At 39.4% G+C, this 14,823-nt stretch overlaps 1 protein-coding gene across 1 annotated transcript in view; it reads left to right on the top strand.

Moving 5' to 3' along the window:
- The window catches only part of GPR156 (G protein-coupled receptor 156), a 133,831-nt gene that overhangs the window by 90,373 nt on the left and 28,635 nt on the right, over positions 1-14,823 (top strand). The window contains exons 5-7 of the mRNA XM_069069991.1: positions 4,726-4,836; positions 5,822-5,947; positions 6,345-6,440. Of these exons, the coding sequence (XP_068926092.1) occupies positions 4,726-4,836; positions 5,822-5,947; positions 6,345-6,440 (333 nt within the window). The remainder of the gene's footprint in view (positions 1-4,725; positions 4,837-5,821; positions 5,948-6,344; positions 6,441-14,823) is intronic.

The following is a 14,823-nucleotide window of genomic DNA, read 5'->3' as shown; positions in this document are numbered from 1 at the left end:
TATTTGAAGAATGGCAAAATTTATCAAATGTGTACATCAACCTATCAAGATTAAAAATATAGCTATGTGAAGGCACATTTTTATTTATTTTAACAAATAATGAAGGAAGAACAGAGCAGTTGAAGAGACAGTCCCTGTACATGGATAGACTGAGCTGATGTGATTTAAAGTTTATATTTCCAAAATAAATTTATAGATTAAATGCAAGATCAATCCAAATACCAATAATTTATTTTTTAAAAATAGAATAAAAATTTCTATGGAAAACAAAAGAACAAAAATGTTTAGGGTATCTAAGAGGCAAAAAATAATGAAATGAAATTTGACCTGTCAGGTTTCAAAAAATAGTACAAAGTAGTAAATATCAAAACTATTTGGTGCTGGAAAATTTTTTTAAAAAAGATAATGTAAGCAGAATCAGGACAAAATGTATCATATTTGATAATTCCCCCCAGATAAAAAACTTTGGAAATAGAGATCCTTAGCAAAAAAAAACTTGAAAGAAAATTAGATGTCAGTACAAGGAAAACCAAAATGTATATGTCATACTATCTGTTATAGCAAATTCTAATCAGATTAGTGATAAAATATTTTTAAATATCATAAGAGAAAGGAATGATATATGTTGAGCAGATATTTTTAAGCTATCAAACTAATGGAATTTTACAAAAATAGATTTGATTATATAAAAATAAAGGAATTTTACATTTAAAAAAAGGCAATATGGCCCTGTCCCAATCGTGATTTCTCATCTAATGCAAGGGACCCCTCAGAGCCTAAGGGCCCAGATAAATAATTCCTTTAATAGCAACATCTAGTAACTTGGGCAGCCAGGGTCACAGATGGCTGTTTTACGACTCAACAGTTCTCCATCCCCTTATCCCTGAAGCAAAGCCGGGGATCCCATCAAAACAGCAATAAAGGGCCAGCATGAACTTCCCACTGCTGCTGGCCTGCCCATCCATCAGGACTGAATTGCACTGTTTCTAACACATCTAGCTCGCTGGGAGCTGCCCATTCACCCTGGGGCTGCTTTCTGCCACATGCTAGATGCCCCTTTGATTGGCTGAGGCCAACCTGCAGCTATCTGGAGCCATGACTGCTATCTTGCCAACTAGAATTAGACTGTCCTTTCCACTGTCTTGCTGCAGGTACTCTTTGAGTAGGCTGGGCATCATTGTGAATGTTACTGCCTTGGGGCTCCCAGGGCTATTCATGCCAGGCCCTACTACTTTCCCATTATGCTGATGCTGCCAGGCTCTGTCACTACTATTGAAGTTACTACCCAATAGGCCAGGACACCCCCGCTTTCTCCATTGTCTTTTAACAAAGATCAGTTCAAATCTCCCAACTTCTGATAGCATCCTGGCCTTCAAAGGATCAAAAAATAAAAGAATCTGATTGGAGGAAAATTCTTCCCGATAAATAACACTGATGCATGTGTGTGTATACACATATTGGAGAAGGAAATGCCAAACCACTCCAGTATCTTTGCCAAGGAAACCTCAAATGGGCTCATGAAGAGTCAGACACAACTGAAAAATGACTAAACAACAACAAATATATGCATATGAATATGTATGTATTCTACAAACTATAAGAATGTTTTATAAATTTTAACCATTCCCAGTGGATTAATTAACAAAAGATGTCCTCAACAATTTGAGAGAATAATTCCAAATTGTCAATAATCGCTTGAAAAATTGTTCAAAATCCCTGGTAATTGGAAATATATAAAACTATCTTGAAGTGCTCTCCTAACTATCTAATTGGCGAAGAGAGTTTCAAATGACAAAATTCAGAGTTGCTGGGGCCGCGGGGAAACAAGCGTAACATCACTCTGTAAATTACTATAGTCTTTTCCTAGAGCAACCTGACAATGGAGTAAGAGCTATAGACTGGATCAAACTTTTTGATTTAATGGTCTCATTAACAGGACAAAAATACTAAGGATATTGTTAAAAGAGGAGAGACTCTATCCATATGAAAAGACTCATTGCTGCTTTATTTTCAATAGCTTCAAAACTGGGAATAAGTCCATAATTGGGGAATAACAGAATAAATTTTAGTACATTCATGTCATAAAATATTATTAGGCTACAAAAATGGTAAATATGAAGAATATAATTAAATATGGGAAGATTTTTACAAAATGATATGGAGCAAAGAAAACCAAACTATAACAACGTATACATTTGTTGTAACTGTTAGAGGAAGAAAACAACAGCCCGGCAATGAGGTGAAAAGTGATGAGAAGGGGGAACAGGAAAAAAAATAGCAATTTAGTTATTATTATTTCAACATTTATAAATGGGCTTTTATAATTTATTGGAATAGAAATATTTTTACAGTATCACATCTTTAGGGCTATAAGGCATAGGAGAGGTCCTCTAGGACAATCTTCTCATTTTATAGATGAGGAAACAGGCACAAAGAGAAAGCTGAAGATACTTGCCCAAGATCAGATCATGGGAACTCTAAGTGGCAGAGCTAAGATTCAAACCCAAGTACTTAAACGCCAGATCAAGTGTTCTCTCTACTGTATCAATCTGTAACTTATAGACACTAAATTTAATTTAATTTAAGTGATAAATTATAGACACATAGCATCTACAAAAATAAATTTTAGACCCTAAATTTAATTTAATATTTTATTTGCTTTTGTTGTTTTATTTTATTTAGAAGCTGCTAATTTAGAAGCACAATGGACAGAGTGCTGGACCTAAAGTCAGGATGATCTGAATTCAAATCCAACTTCAGACCCTCACTAATTATATAACCCTGAGAAATCTTTATTCTCTGTCTGATTCCGATTCCTTATCTTTAAAATGAGGATATAATAGCACCTGTCTTCCAGGGTGGTTATAAGGATAAATGGGATAATAATTATAATGCACTTCGTAATACTTTAGGCTCTCTTTAAAGGTTCTGCCTCTTTAAAAGGTTCATTTGGAGGCAGAGGTGACCCTGGACTCTTAAAGGCTCTGCCAGCAGCCCCGAAATTCTGGCAGGTGCTCTCGAGTTGTAAAGGCTGCAAGTACAGCTTGAAGTACATCTCCTCTCAGGACCAACCTAACTCATTGTGGAGGTCACCTCCCACCCTCAGGGTATTGGCAACCAAATAATCAATATTTTTCCCCAGACACAGTAATTCATGGAACTATAAGGAATTGGGGATTGCATTCTTTGGCAGAAGAAGTACCTATACCGCTGAGATCACACATCCTTGAAGTACTGAAGTAATCTTATTATTAATTAATATTCATGAAATCTCCTGACTCCAGGCATTTTCAAAGTTGAGGGAACTAATGATATTTTAGTCTGGTGAAGAAAAGACATAGCAGGGATATGATAATGTTCTTCAGTTATTTAATGTACTGTCACCTAGAAGCAGGATTTTATATATTCTTCTTGGCCTCAGCAAGAGCAGTGAGTTGGAAGTTCCAATCAATCAATCAAGGAAGCAGATTTCATGTTGAAGAAAGAAAGAAGAAAGGACAGAAGGAAAAGAAGAAAGGAAGGGAAGGAGGGAGGAAAGGAAGGAAGGGAAGAAGGAGAGAGCGAAAGGAAAGAAGAATGGAAGGAAGAGAAGGAAGAAAGGAAGGAAAGAAGATAGGGAGAGAGGGAGCAAGGAAGGGGGAGAGAGAGAAAGGATGGAAGAAAAAGAGAGAGGGAAGAAGGGAAGAAGAAAGAAATAAGGAAGGAAATAAACATTTAAGAATCACTTCTGTTCCTCACAATAACCCTGGGAGGTAGGTACTATTATTATCCCCATTTTACAATAAACAGAAGTTGAATGATTTGCCCAGCACATAGTAAGTGTCTGAGACTAGATTTGAACTGAGGTCTTCCCGGTGCTTCCTATCCACTGTGCTCCTGTCTCTAATTGTAGGCTTTTGCTTTTCTCAGGATAAAGAACTCCAGGTTTAACTTCAGATAGTAACTTGCAGTCTTAGATCTTTGCCTAGGAGTACTGAGAGGTTAAGTACCTATGTTAACACAGCTAATCCATATCAGAGGCAGGATGTAAACCCAGGCATCCCCAGCTCCAAAACTGGCCTTTTGCTCACTATACTATGCAGTATCTCTCCAAACCATTAAGACTATCCAAAATTATAATGGCCTTCTAACAATTAATAGTTGTTCTTGGGGTGGCTAGGTGGCACAGTGAATAGAGCACCAACCCTGTAGTCAAGAGGACCTGAGTTCAAACCTGGCCTCAGACACTTAACACACACACACACACACACACACACACACACACACACACACAAAACTAGCCATGTGACTTTGGGCAATTCACTTAACCCCAACTGCCCTACCTTGCCCTCTCAAGAAAAAAAAGTTAGTTGTTCTTGACTAGATGTGTTCAAGTGTCTGGATAAAAATACAAAGAAAAACAAGAATTATAATAAGAGATGCTTGAGTGAAGAAAGCAGAATTAGCTTGATGTGATTATATTTTTTTTCAAAAGGAACAACAAATATTTTTAAGTATATAGGTAAAAAATCAGCCAAAAAAAGAATTCAGATACAATTAAGGTAATTATTTCATTAAGTTGTATACATATGTAGCTTTCAATTTAAAGTTTTATTCAAGATTTTATTCTTTACTTTGTTTGGGTATTGGACTTTTGGTACCTATGGAGCTTGTCATAAAATTTATAATACATAAGAAAACTCTTCTGACTCATTCCTTTACTCCTCTTCCCTCTTCTGCTTATAGGTCAGACTGTCCCTACTATGTGTCGGGAGTTCCCTAATGTTTGGCCCCATACTAGGGAAGAGCTGGAGACTGTACAAGGTTTTTACCCAGCGGGTCCCAGACAAGAGAGTGGTGAGTCACTGCTGAATTCATTCTGCTTTGTTTCAGAGGAAATTTCTTTTCAGTCTCTGTTGATGAGAAGAAGATGGAGAAGCCTTCATATTAGATCATGGCACCTGGCCCCTTACCAAAATAAACAGGGCTTTCCAGATGCAACATACTGGTCACTGTGCAGCTATGGGCTGAGTGGCTTTGTTCCAGAGTGCTGTTAGTGCTGGGTTCCATGACTCACTAGCAACGGTCCCTGATGCATTTGCTACCTAAACCATAGGACTGCTGTGGAGGAGGGTTGCAATGTGGTCCAATGGAAAGAATGTTGGAGGTAGATGACTTAGATTCAGATACGGACTCTTCCAATCCCTCTTTGTTTGACCATGGATAAATCATGTCATCTATTGTGTGAAATAAAAAAGTTGGTCTAATCACCCTTCAAGGCCTCTTCCAGTTTGAAATCTATGTTCCTGTCTGTTGCTCAGTGCTTGGCACAGGTCTGAGATTCAAAGAGAGGATTTTCTAGCAGTGTTCTGAACACACCCATAGTTAGGAGACTGAGCAGTTCCGTATGCAGGGTTTTATGCCTGGGCACGTTCTCTCAAGTACCTCAATGATCTCTGGTCAGATCTCCCAGCCTTATCTGGCTGGATTGAGAGTGTGGGCCCAATCCCAATACACATTTTTTTCTTTTAAAAAAACTGTCACAGGACTATAAATTTAGCACTGGCAAGGACCTTGGAGACCATCAAGGCCAAGCTTCTTACCATTTGACCAATGTGGAAATGAGGCAGAGAAGTTAGGTGACTCTGATGATAGAGCCGGGGAGGGAAGGGGGTGATGCTGAAAGTAATGATGATGCCACCAAAAACTACTGTGAATATTTTGCATCTATTTTCAGCATTATTTTCCAGATGGGAAGCTTCTCCCAAGGAGATGCTTGTATAAAAGGTTTGTGCAGATCTGGCTCATAACCTATAAGGACCTTGGGCTTAATATATTGCAGATTATTAAAGACCTACAGCTGCTTGGGCTGGTAGCAGTGCTGGTGATGGTTGACATTATCCTGCTTGTGACATGGGTATTATCTGATCCTCTCCAGTGCCTTCAGATTCTCCGTTTTACAGTGAGGGTAAGGAACCAGATTCCCTGGGAAACCTATTCTCTGAATTGAACTGGGTTGGGTAAAAATCATTCTTTTGCCAGCATACTAGGCAGTAAGTAACATTAGCCACAAAAAAGTCTTATAGTGCAAAGGAATAAAGTGGAAACAAAGGAAGGAAAAGAAAGGGTACTACCAAGAAGACTGGAAGACAAACAAAATGCATACCAACTGTTTTCCATTACTATGGCAGCCCTTTGAACCTTGCCACTATATTTCTTCATGAAACAGGCCTCCAAGACATTGGAAATAAAGGGATATGTGGGTGAATAATGAAATAAAGAAGGAACGAGCATGTATTAAGTGCTTCACATGTGTCAAGTATTGTCTGAGGATTAGAAGCACTGATTCTTTGTGTCTCTCTCAGATGACAGAGAGAGACATCACCTGTTCCGTGACCAAGATGTACTTCTGTGCTTCCCTTTACTCCGACCTCTGGATTACTCTCATTTTGGGATATAAGGTTGGTAACTATTTCTCTGTGGAATAGAGAACAGCTGTCAGACACTATGAATCATTTTGGGCAGTGTTCCGTACATTTCGAGTTAAATATCTCAGCTCGCTCTGTGGGGATATTCTATCCTACATGAGTGAAATCTATTTTTTAGTAAGACATTCACTATAGTTAATGCATCTCACTTTTCTTGAGGGAATTGTTAAGATTTGGAGCTCTCAGCTTAGCAGAGTGTGTATGTATGTGTCTGTATGTATGTATACAGATGTGTGCATGTGCGTTTATATATAAGTATTGTGTATGGGTATATATATATATATATATATATATATATATATATATATGTAGATAGATAAAGATCTATAACTCTATATATCCTTAAAGCATAACACCAGCATTTTAAAGGCCAAGGAATAAAGTTGTTTCTTCTGATATTACCACTATTTCCATATGCAAATATATAAATGTGCAAAGTCTATGTGATTTCATCACTGTGGGGAACACCTAGCGTGTGAAATCTGAAACCAGTCACCCATTTAGTAGACATATCCAAGGGAGTTACTCAAGGCTTGGAGAAGTTAAATATTTTATTAGCAAAATCTGGGGCAAGATTTGAATCCATCTTTCTGATTCTAAATCCAGTGTTCAATTTGTTATACTGTAATGTCTCTATTATTTCTGAAGGATAATTAACAATAAAAATAACTGATATTTAGGCATGTCCCATTACAAAGCATCATCACATCTGATTCTTACAATGGCTCCATAGGGTAGGTGGGGCAGGGGTTCCCAGAATCATAGACTCAAAGCTGGAAGGGACCTCTGATGCACTCTAGTCCAACCCTTACACTTTATAAATGAGGTGACTGAGGACAGGAGAGAAAGGTAGTGTGACTTGTCCAAGATCACTTGGGAAATAAAGTGGCAGAGCCAAAATTGGAAGCCTACTTCTCTGATTCCAAATCCACTGGGTTGTTGTTGCCATTTTATGAGTGACTCACTAAGGTTCACAATATGGGAGCACCTGCATACATGTCCCTGACCAGGGTTACTCTTTTTAAACACCAAACAGCAGTCTAGGTTTTACTGTGACCCCTCACCCAAGGGTTATGGCTTGGAGTTTTGCACATCAGTAAAATGTAATTGTTATGAGGCTTTGGAGGAGCTCCAGGTTTCTTGAAACCCTAGCCTCATTAATCCTTACATCCATTTTGCAAAGAGAAATTATTTGTCCAATGTCATATCAACTCTTCCCCAAAGTGTTTTGTTCCATAACTTTTCTTTTTTTGGGTGGGGGGTGGGGGATGGGAGGCAAGACAGTTGGGGTTAAGTGACTTGCCCAAGGTCACACAGCTAGTAAGTGTCAGCCTGATTTGAACTCAGGTCCTCCTGACTCCAGGGCTGGTGTGTTATTCACTTCATCACCTAGCTGCCCCCATAGTGTTTCTTAAATAATATTAACCTATGTCGATGAATATAGGAAATAACTTTCAAAAATCATTGGTTAAAAGGCTATAGTCAAATATTTAGAATAGTTAAGATCAAGATTATTACATGGTATTAAAAAAAAGAAGAAGAAGAATCCTCATCAAGTCTATTTGTGCTGTTGTTCCCATATTTTGAGTCATTGGATTTGGAATCAGAGGAAGTAGGTTCAGATCCTGGTTTTTTTTGTTTGTTTGTCTTACTTTACTAAACTTTACCCCTCTGAGGCAACTTGGTGCAGGAGAAGATAAAACATTCACTCATCCCAGAATCAGGAAGAATTGAGTTCAAAGGAGTAGAAATAGGAACTCCCCACTGCTCCGGCTCCCACCACCTCCAATCCATGTAAAAGGGGACTCTGAACAAACTTTGGAGCTGCAGAACCCACAAAATGACACAGAGAAGCTAACCTCCCACTGAGGACATCCGGCAGCGCTCTGGGAGCTGAGACCAGGCCCGCATGAGCCAGAGGTTTTAGCCCCAGGGTAGGTCTGACCAGCCTCTGGCTGGAGGTACTCCAGATCACCAGCAGCTGTGGCTGTTTCCAGAATTATCAACACACAGATGCTGAGGACAAAGTGAGAGGTCAGTGTAGCATGGACGTTGGGACCCAGTAGTTGGGAGTGCGGCAGCTTTTGCCCCCAGGGCAACAAGCTGCTGAGGGCTGCAGCATAGCTGCCTCCATGTGGCAGCTTCAGCTCCTGGTCTGCAGAGTGTAGAGGGACCAAGTGACCAGTCTGAGGGGTAATTGCTCTTGCTTTAACCTGCTTGGATCAGGATTGCAGTCTAGGGTGGAGGTTCTGGGGTGTGTAACCAGCTTGCCAGAGAGTGTGGAGGCTTCAGAGAGGGCACCCAACTAATACCTCCAGCAGCTGAGAAAACCCGAGTGTTTGGTATGTAGCTCCCCTGTTTGGTAGCAGAGTCCTACTGTGGCAAAAAGCCCAAAAATCAAGTAATTGAGTGGCGATGTGACCAGGCAAAGGAAGCAAAGCAAACAGAAGAATCCAACATTAGACTCTTATTTTGGGGACAAAAGGGATCAAATCATGGAACAAGAGGAAGACAGTGAAGTCAGAACTCCTGCACCAAAATCTTCAAAGGAAAATATGAGCTGGTTACAGGCCATAGAGGACCTTAAGAAGCAGATAAGAGAAGTGTAGGAAAATTGGGAAGAGAAATGAGAATGATGCAAGAAAATTACGAAATGAGAGTCAACAGCCTGATTGAGGAAAATAAACAGACTAACTCAAATGGCAAAAGAGGCTCAAAAAGGCAATGAGAAGAAGAATGCCTTAAAAAGCCGAATTTGCCAGATGGAAAAAGAATCTCAAAAGCTCACTGAAGAGAATCATTCCTTCAGAATTAGATTGGAACAAATGGAAGCCAATGCCTTTATGAGAAATCAAGATGCTGTTAAACAGATCCAAACAAATGAAAGAATAGAAGGTAATGTGAAATATCTCATTGGAAAAACCACTGACCTGGAAAGTAGGTCCAGCAGAGATAATTTAAAAATCATTGGACTGCCTGAAAGCCATGATCAAAGAAAGAACCTAGAAATCATCCTCCAGGAAATTCTCAAGGAAAACTGCCCTGATGTTTTAGAACCAGAGGACAAAATAGAGGTTGAAAGAATCCACCCATCACCTCCTGAAAAAGATCCCAAAAAGAAAACTCCTAGGAATATTATAGCCAGGTTCTGGAATTCCCAGATCAAGGAGAAAATATTACAAGCAGCCAGAAAGAAACAATTTGAATATTGTGGAAACACAATCAGGAAAACTCAAGATATGGCAGCTTCTATACTGAGGGATTGAAGGGCTTGGAATATGATATTCCAGAGGGCAAAGGAGCTGGGATTAAAACGAAGAATCACCTACTCAGCAAAACTGAGTATCAGGTTTCAGGGGAAAATATGGTCATTCAGAGCATTCTTGATGAAAAAGCCAGAGTTGAATAGAAAATTTGACATTCAGATACAAGAAGCAAGAGAAGCATGAGAAAGTAAACAGGGAAAAGAAATCATAAGGAACTTATCAAAGTTGAACTATTAACATTCCTACATGGAAAAACAATAATTGTAACTGATGAAATTTTTCTCAGTATGAAAATAGTTGAAAGGAATAGAAATAATATATATATACATATATATACATATATATATGTATACAGGTAAACATAGATAGAGGGCACAGGACCAATTTAATACGAAGGGATGATACTTAAAGGGTGAAATTAAGAGGTGAGAGAGGAATATAATGAGAGGAGATTGCGAGAGACAGAATGGGATAAACTATCTCATATAGAAGAGGTTAGGGAAAATGGTTACAATGGAGGGGAAGAATACGAAGTGAAAAGGGAATGGGTCAGCCTTATTCTCATTGAATTTGGCTCAGGGAGGGAATGAAATACACACTAAATATGGTATCTCACCCTATAGGAGAGTAGTGGAGAAGGGGATGAGAGGGGGATGATGGAAGGGAGGGCAGGCTGGGGGGGAGGGAAGTTGGAAGCACCCACTTTTGAAAAGGTACAGGATCAAAGTAGAGAATAGAACAAGTGGGAGGTGGGATAGGAGGGAGGGAAATATAGTCAGTCTTTTACAATATATGTACTACGTTAATATTTTGCATTAGCTACACATGTACAACCTATACTGAACTGCTTATCTTCCCAGTAAGGGTGGGTAACAAGGGAGGAAGAGAATGAATCTGGAATTCAAAGTTTTAAAATCAAATGTTTAAATATATATATATATATGTATATATATATATATATATATATATATATACACACACACACTATTATTAATACTGTTTTACATGTAGTTGGGAAATAAGATACACAGGCACTGGGGCATAGAGATCCACCATGCCCTACTGGAAAAGTTGAAGGGGGTATGGGAGAGAGCAGATTGGAGGAGGGGATATCCTGTGGGACTGCTATTTTGGGGGGATGGGTAGGGGAAAAATGGGGAGAAAATTTGTAACTCAAAATCTGGTGGAAATGAATGATGTAAATCAGAAGTTAATAAAGCATTTGAAAAAATAATATAAAATAAAATTTTAAATTAAAAAAAAGAATTGAGTTCAAAGATGGCCTCAGACACATTCTGTGTGACATTGGGCAAGTCACTTAACCTCTGCCTCATTTTACTCAACTGTAAAAAGGGGAAAATAACAGCACCTCACTCCCAGAGTAGGGGCAGCTAGGTGGTTCCATAGTGCACAGAGCACTGGGCCTGGAGTCAGGAAAACTCATCTTCATGAGTTCAAATATGGCCTCAGACACTTACTAGCTGTATGGCCCTGGGCAAGTCCCTTAACCCTGTTTGCCTAAGTTTCCTCATCTGTAAAATGAGCTGGAAAAAGAAATGGCAAAACACTCTAGTATCTCTACCAAGAAAACCCCAAATGGAGTCATGGGGAGTCAGACACAACTGATAAACAACTGAACAAAAACAGTCTCCCAGAGTTGTTGTGTGGGTCAAATGAGGTAACATTTGTAAAGTGCTTAGCAAAGGGTCTGGCACATAGTAGGCATTTTATGAACGCTAGTTTCTTTCCTTCCTTCCTATAAATCACTTTCCTATGTTGCCTTAAAGGAGTGTTATAAGTAGCAAATGTGATAGTTTTGCAATGAGAGGTGCTGTGTCGCCATAAATGTCAGTGATTATTATTACAAGGGAAAGAAAAGAAGTGAATACAGTGTTTGAGTCAGGCAGAAGGACCTGGGTTCAGACTTTACCTCTGACAATTTTTGCTGTATTTCCACTACCTTTTGCCATCAGTATCACTTTTTAAACTTGTTGTTCAGTCGTTTTTCAATCATGTCCAACTTTGTATGACTCCATTTAGGGTTTTCTTGGCAAAGATACTGGAATAGTTTGTAATTTCCTTCTCTAACCCATTTTATAGTTCTGGAACTGAGGCAAACAGGGTCAAGTGACTTGCTCAGGGTCACACAGCTAGGAAGTGTCTGTAGGTTTGATCTCAGGAAGATGAGTCTTTCTGACTCCAGGCCTGGTGCTCTATCCACTGCACCACCCATCTACAAACTGTCCCAGCTCCCAATTCTAAACTTTCCTCATGGAAAAGTACAATGCATTGAAAGAATTTGGAGTTAATGGGGCCTGAGTTCAAGTTCCAGCTTTACAACTTACTGTCTGTATGACCTTGTATTTCTCTGGGCCTCATTCTCCTCATGTGTAAAAGAAGAGGGGACTGGATGACCTCTGAGGACCCTTCTGAATCTAAGCCCTTGGTCTTTTGTACTCCAGCTACCATTTCTCTCAGCTTTTTTATAGAGGGAATGTTCATCTTATCTGATAGTCCTCAAGTTTATAATAAAATAAGAACAAAATAGGGAAATCAATACCTGTGGTAGCTACTACCCGAGAGGGTTGTTGTGGGTACCAAGTAACATAATAGGTGTAAAGTACTTTACAAACATTTTTTAAAATATAGTAACTTGGGTGCAACTAGGTGGTGCAGTGAGTAGAGCACTGGCCCTGGAGGCAGGAGGACCTGAGTTCAAATTTGACCTCAGACACTTAACCCCAATTACCCTGCCTTCCCCCCTCCAAAAAGCCAAAAAAAAGGCACAAAATATAGTCATTCCCATTTATAATAATGCTTCAAGGTTTGCAAAGTGTTGTCCTCACAACAACCTCTTAATATAGTGCACAATAATATCCCCATTTTAAAGATGAGAAAACCGATGCCAAGTGTAGCTGGTAGGGAACCACAAACTCAGTATAATCAGAAGGGGATTTTAAGACCCCAGATGCCCCCCCCAGATGTTTACTAGTCTCTCATGATTCTGTTTTTTCCCTTATATCATCTGAAATTAGACCCACTTCTTGAGATTACAGCCATTCTCTTTTGAAGGCACATTTTAAAATGTACATGCCAGGCCTGGGTTCAAGTCAACTCCCTTCAGCGTTCTGATCCTCAGTCTCCTCGGTTTTCATGTGTCTCATCAATGCTTCCTCCTCTTTATGCCCACAGCCATAGCCCCAGGTTAGTCTCTCACTCCTCCTCACCTAGGTGCCTGATGGGTCTCTCTGCTTCAAGTCTTGCCCCACTCTCATGTATCCTCTACACAGCTGCCAAAGGGATTTTCTAGAGTGCAGGTCTAATCATGTCCCTCCCCTACTCAATAAACTCCTATGGCTCCCTAGTGACTCTTTGATCAAATATTATTTCATCTTTCTCTCATCCCATGTAAATTTCTATTTTGTACAAGGTTTATACTGCACGTAATAGATTTAGAGTTAGAGAGACTTTGGAGATCATCAAATTTAACCTCTTCATTTTTATAGATAAGGAAACTGAGGAATAGAAAGGTGAAATGATTTGCTCAGGGTCATACAATCAGTGAGTGTCTGAATCAGAATTCCAATCCAAGTCTTTCTTTTGAGTACAGGGTTCCATCAGCTGCTATCAGACTGCCTCTTTGTACAATTTTACATGTATGTAACATATAAATAATTAACTATATGCATCTTGGGGTATGCACTGAAAATATTTTTACTAATGAAGTACATGATATTTGGAGACCATGGTTCAAAGAAACCACCTCTAAGCCTTGAAAATGCTCTTGAAACTTTCCAGTGGTTTTTCCTGTAGCTTTGGATGCTTCTGCAGAATGACTTGCCATGTCTGGATCTTATTCTGGTGGTTCCCTATCTCCATCTTATAGCTAGCTGTTCTACTCAGATCTGGCCCTGACATATAGATCTGACTGGGCTTGATTCCCAAATAAAAATGTTCACATCACCTTGCTTAGATTTCTTTCTTTCCCTCATCTTCATCTCTCTTGTTTCACACTTAGACTTATATGATTCTTCTTTCCATTAGATGCTAAGTTCCTTGAGAGCAAGGTCTGTGGCATGTTTTGGAAACCCCCAGAACCTAGCACAATAGCTTTAGCTCCATTTAACAAACATTATTAAATACCTATTTATGCTCATACTGTTCTAGGTTCTGTGGATACACAGACAAAGGTGAGAAACAGACCCACACTTCAAAGAGCTGACATTCTATTAGAGGGATTAGTTTCAGTATTTTGTTATTCAGTTGTTTTAGTCATGTCTGACTCTTTGTGATGTCATTTGGGGTTTTCGTGGCAAAGGCACTGGAATGGTTTGCCATTTCCTTCTCCAGCTCATTTTACAGATGAGGCAAATATGTACCTACTCTGTACTCAATCAGAAAACTGAGGCAAACAGGGTGAAATGACTTGCCCAAGGTGCCTGGGCTCACATTTGAACTCAAGATGATTTAGTCATCCTGACTTCAAGCCTGGCACTCTATCCATTACACCACCTGGCTGCCCTATTTCCAGTATACAGAGAAGCAAATAGAAAAGGATTAGAGAGGAAGAGCGTACAAACAACTAGGGAAAGTAAGGAAGTCTACCTGTGCCACCTGAGCAAAGGATTTGAAAAGATGAAAGTACCTACCAGGCATGGTGGAACAGCCTGTGCAATGACACAGAGATGAGAGATTGAATTTTGAGTTTAAAGAACATCAAGTAGGTCAGCTTTAGATGGGCAAGAGTAAAATAGCTATTGCCATCATTGTGCTCTCAGCTGGGCTACACATATACAGTGATTATAGGGACAAACAGAAGGTCCCTTCGTTTCTCAAAAATAAAAATCCTCCCCTATTTTGGGTTAAATGAAAGCTTGGATCCCTATGAGAGAAGCAAATAAAACCAAAGGGACAATTTGTACAATAACAGCATTGTAAAGACACACAACTTTTGGAGCAGCCAGGTGGCTCAGCGAGTAAGAGCACTAGCCCCAGAGTCAGGATGACCTGGGATCGAATCCAGACTCAGATACTTAGCACCACACCCAAAAATAACTGGCCATGTAACCTTGAGCAAATTACTTAACCCC

Source organism: Petaurus breviceps, unplaced genomic scaffold (genome assembly GCF_028583685.1).
Source record: "Petaurus breviceps papuanus isolate PSGF00001 unplaced genomic scaffold, PetGlider_PUasm1.0 90792, whole genome shotgun sequence".
NCBI lineage: Eukaryota > Metazoa > Chordata > Mammalia > Diprotodontia > Petauridae > Petaurus > Petaurus breviceps.
Note: the sequence above shows the minus strand (reverse complement) of the source record. Positions and strands in the feature narration are given on the sequence as shown.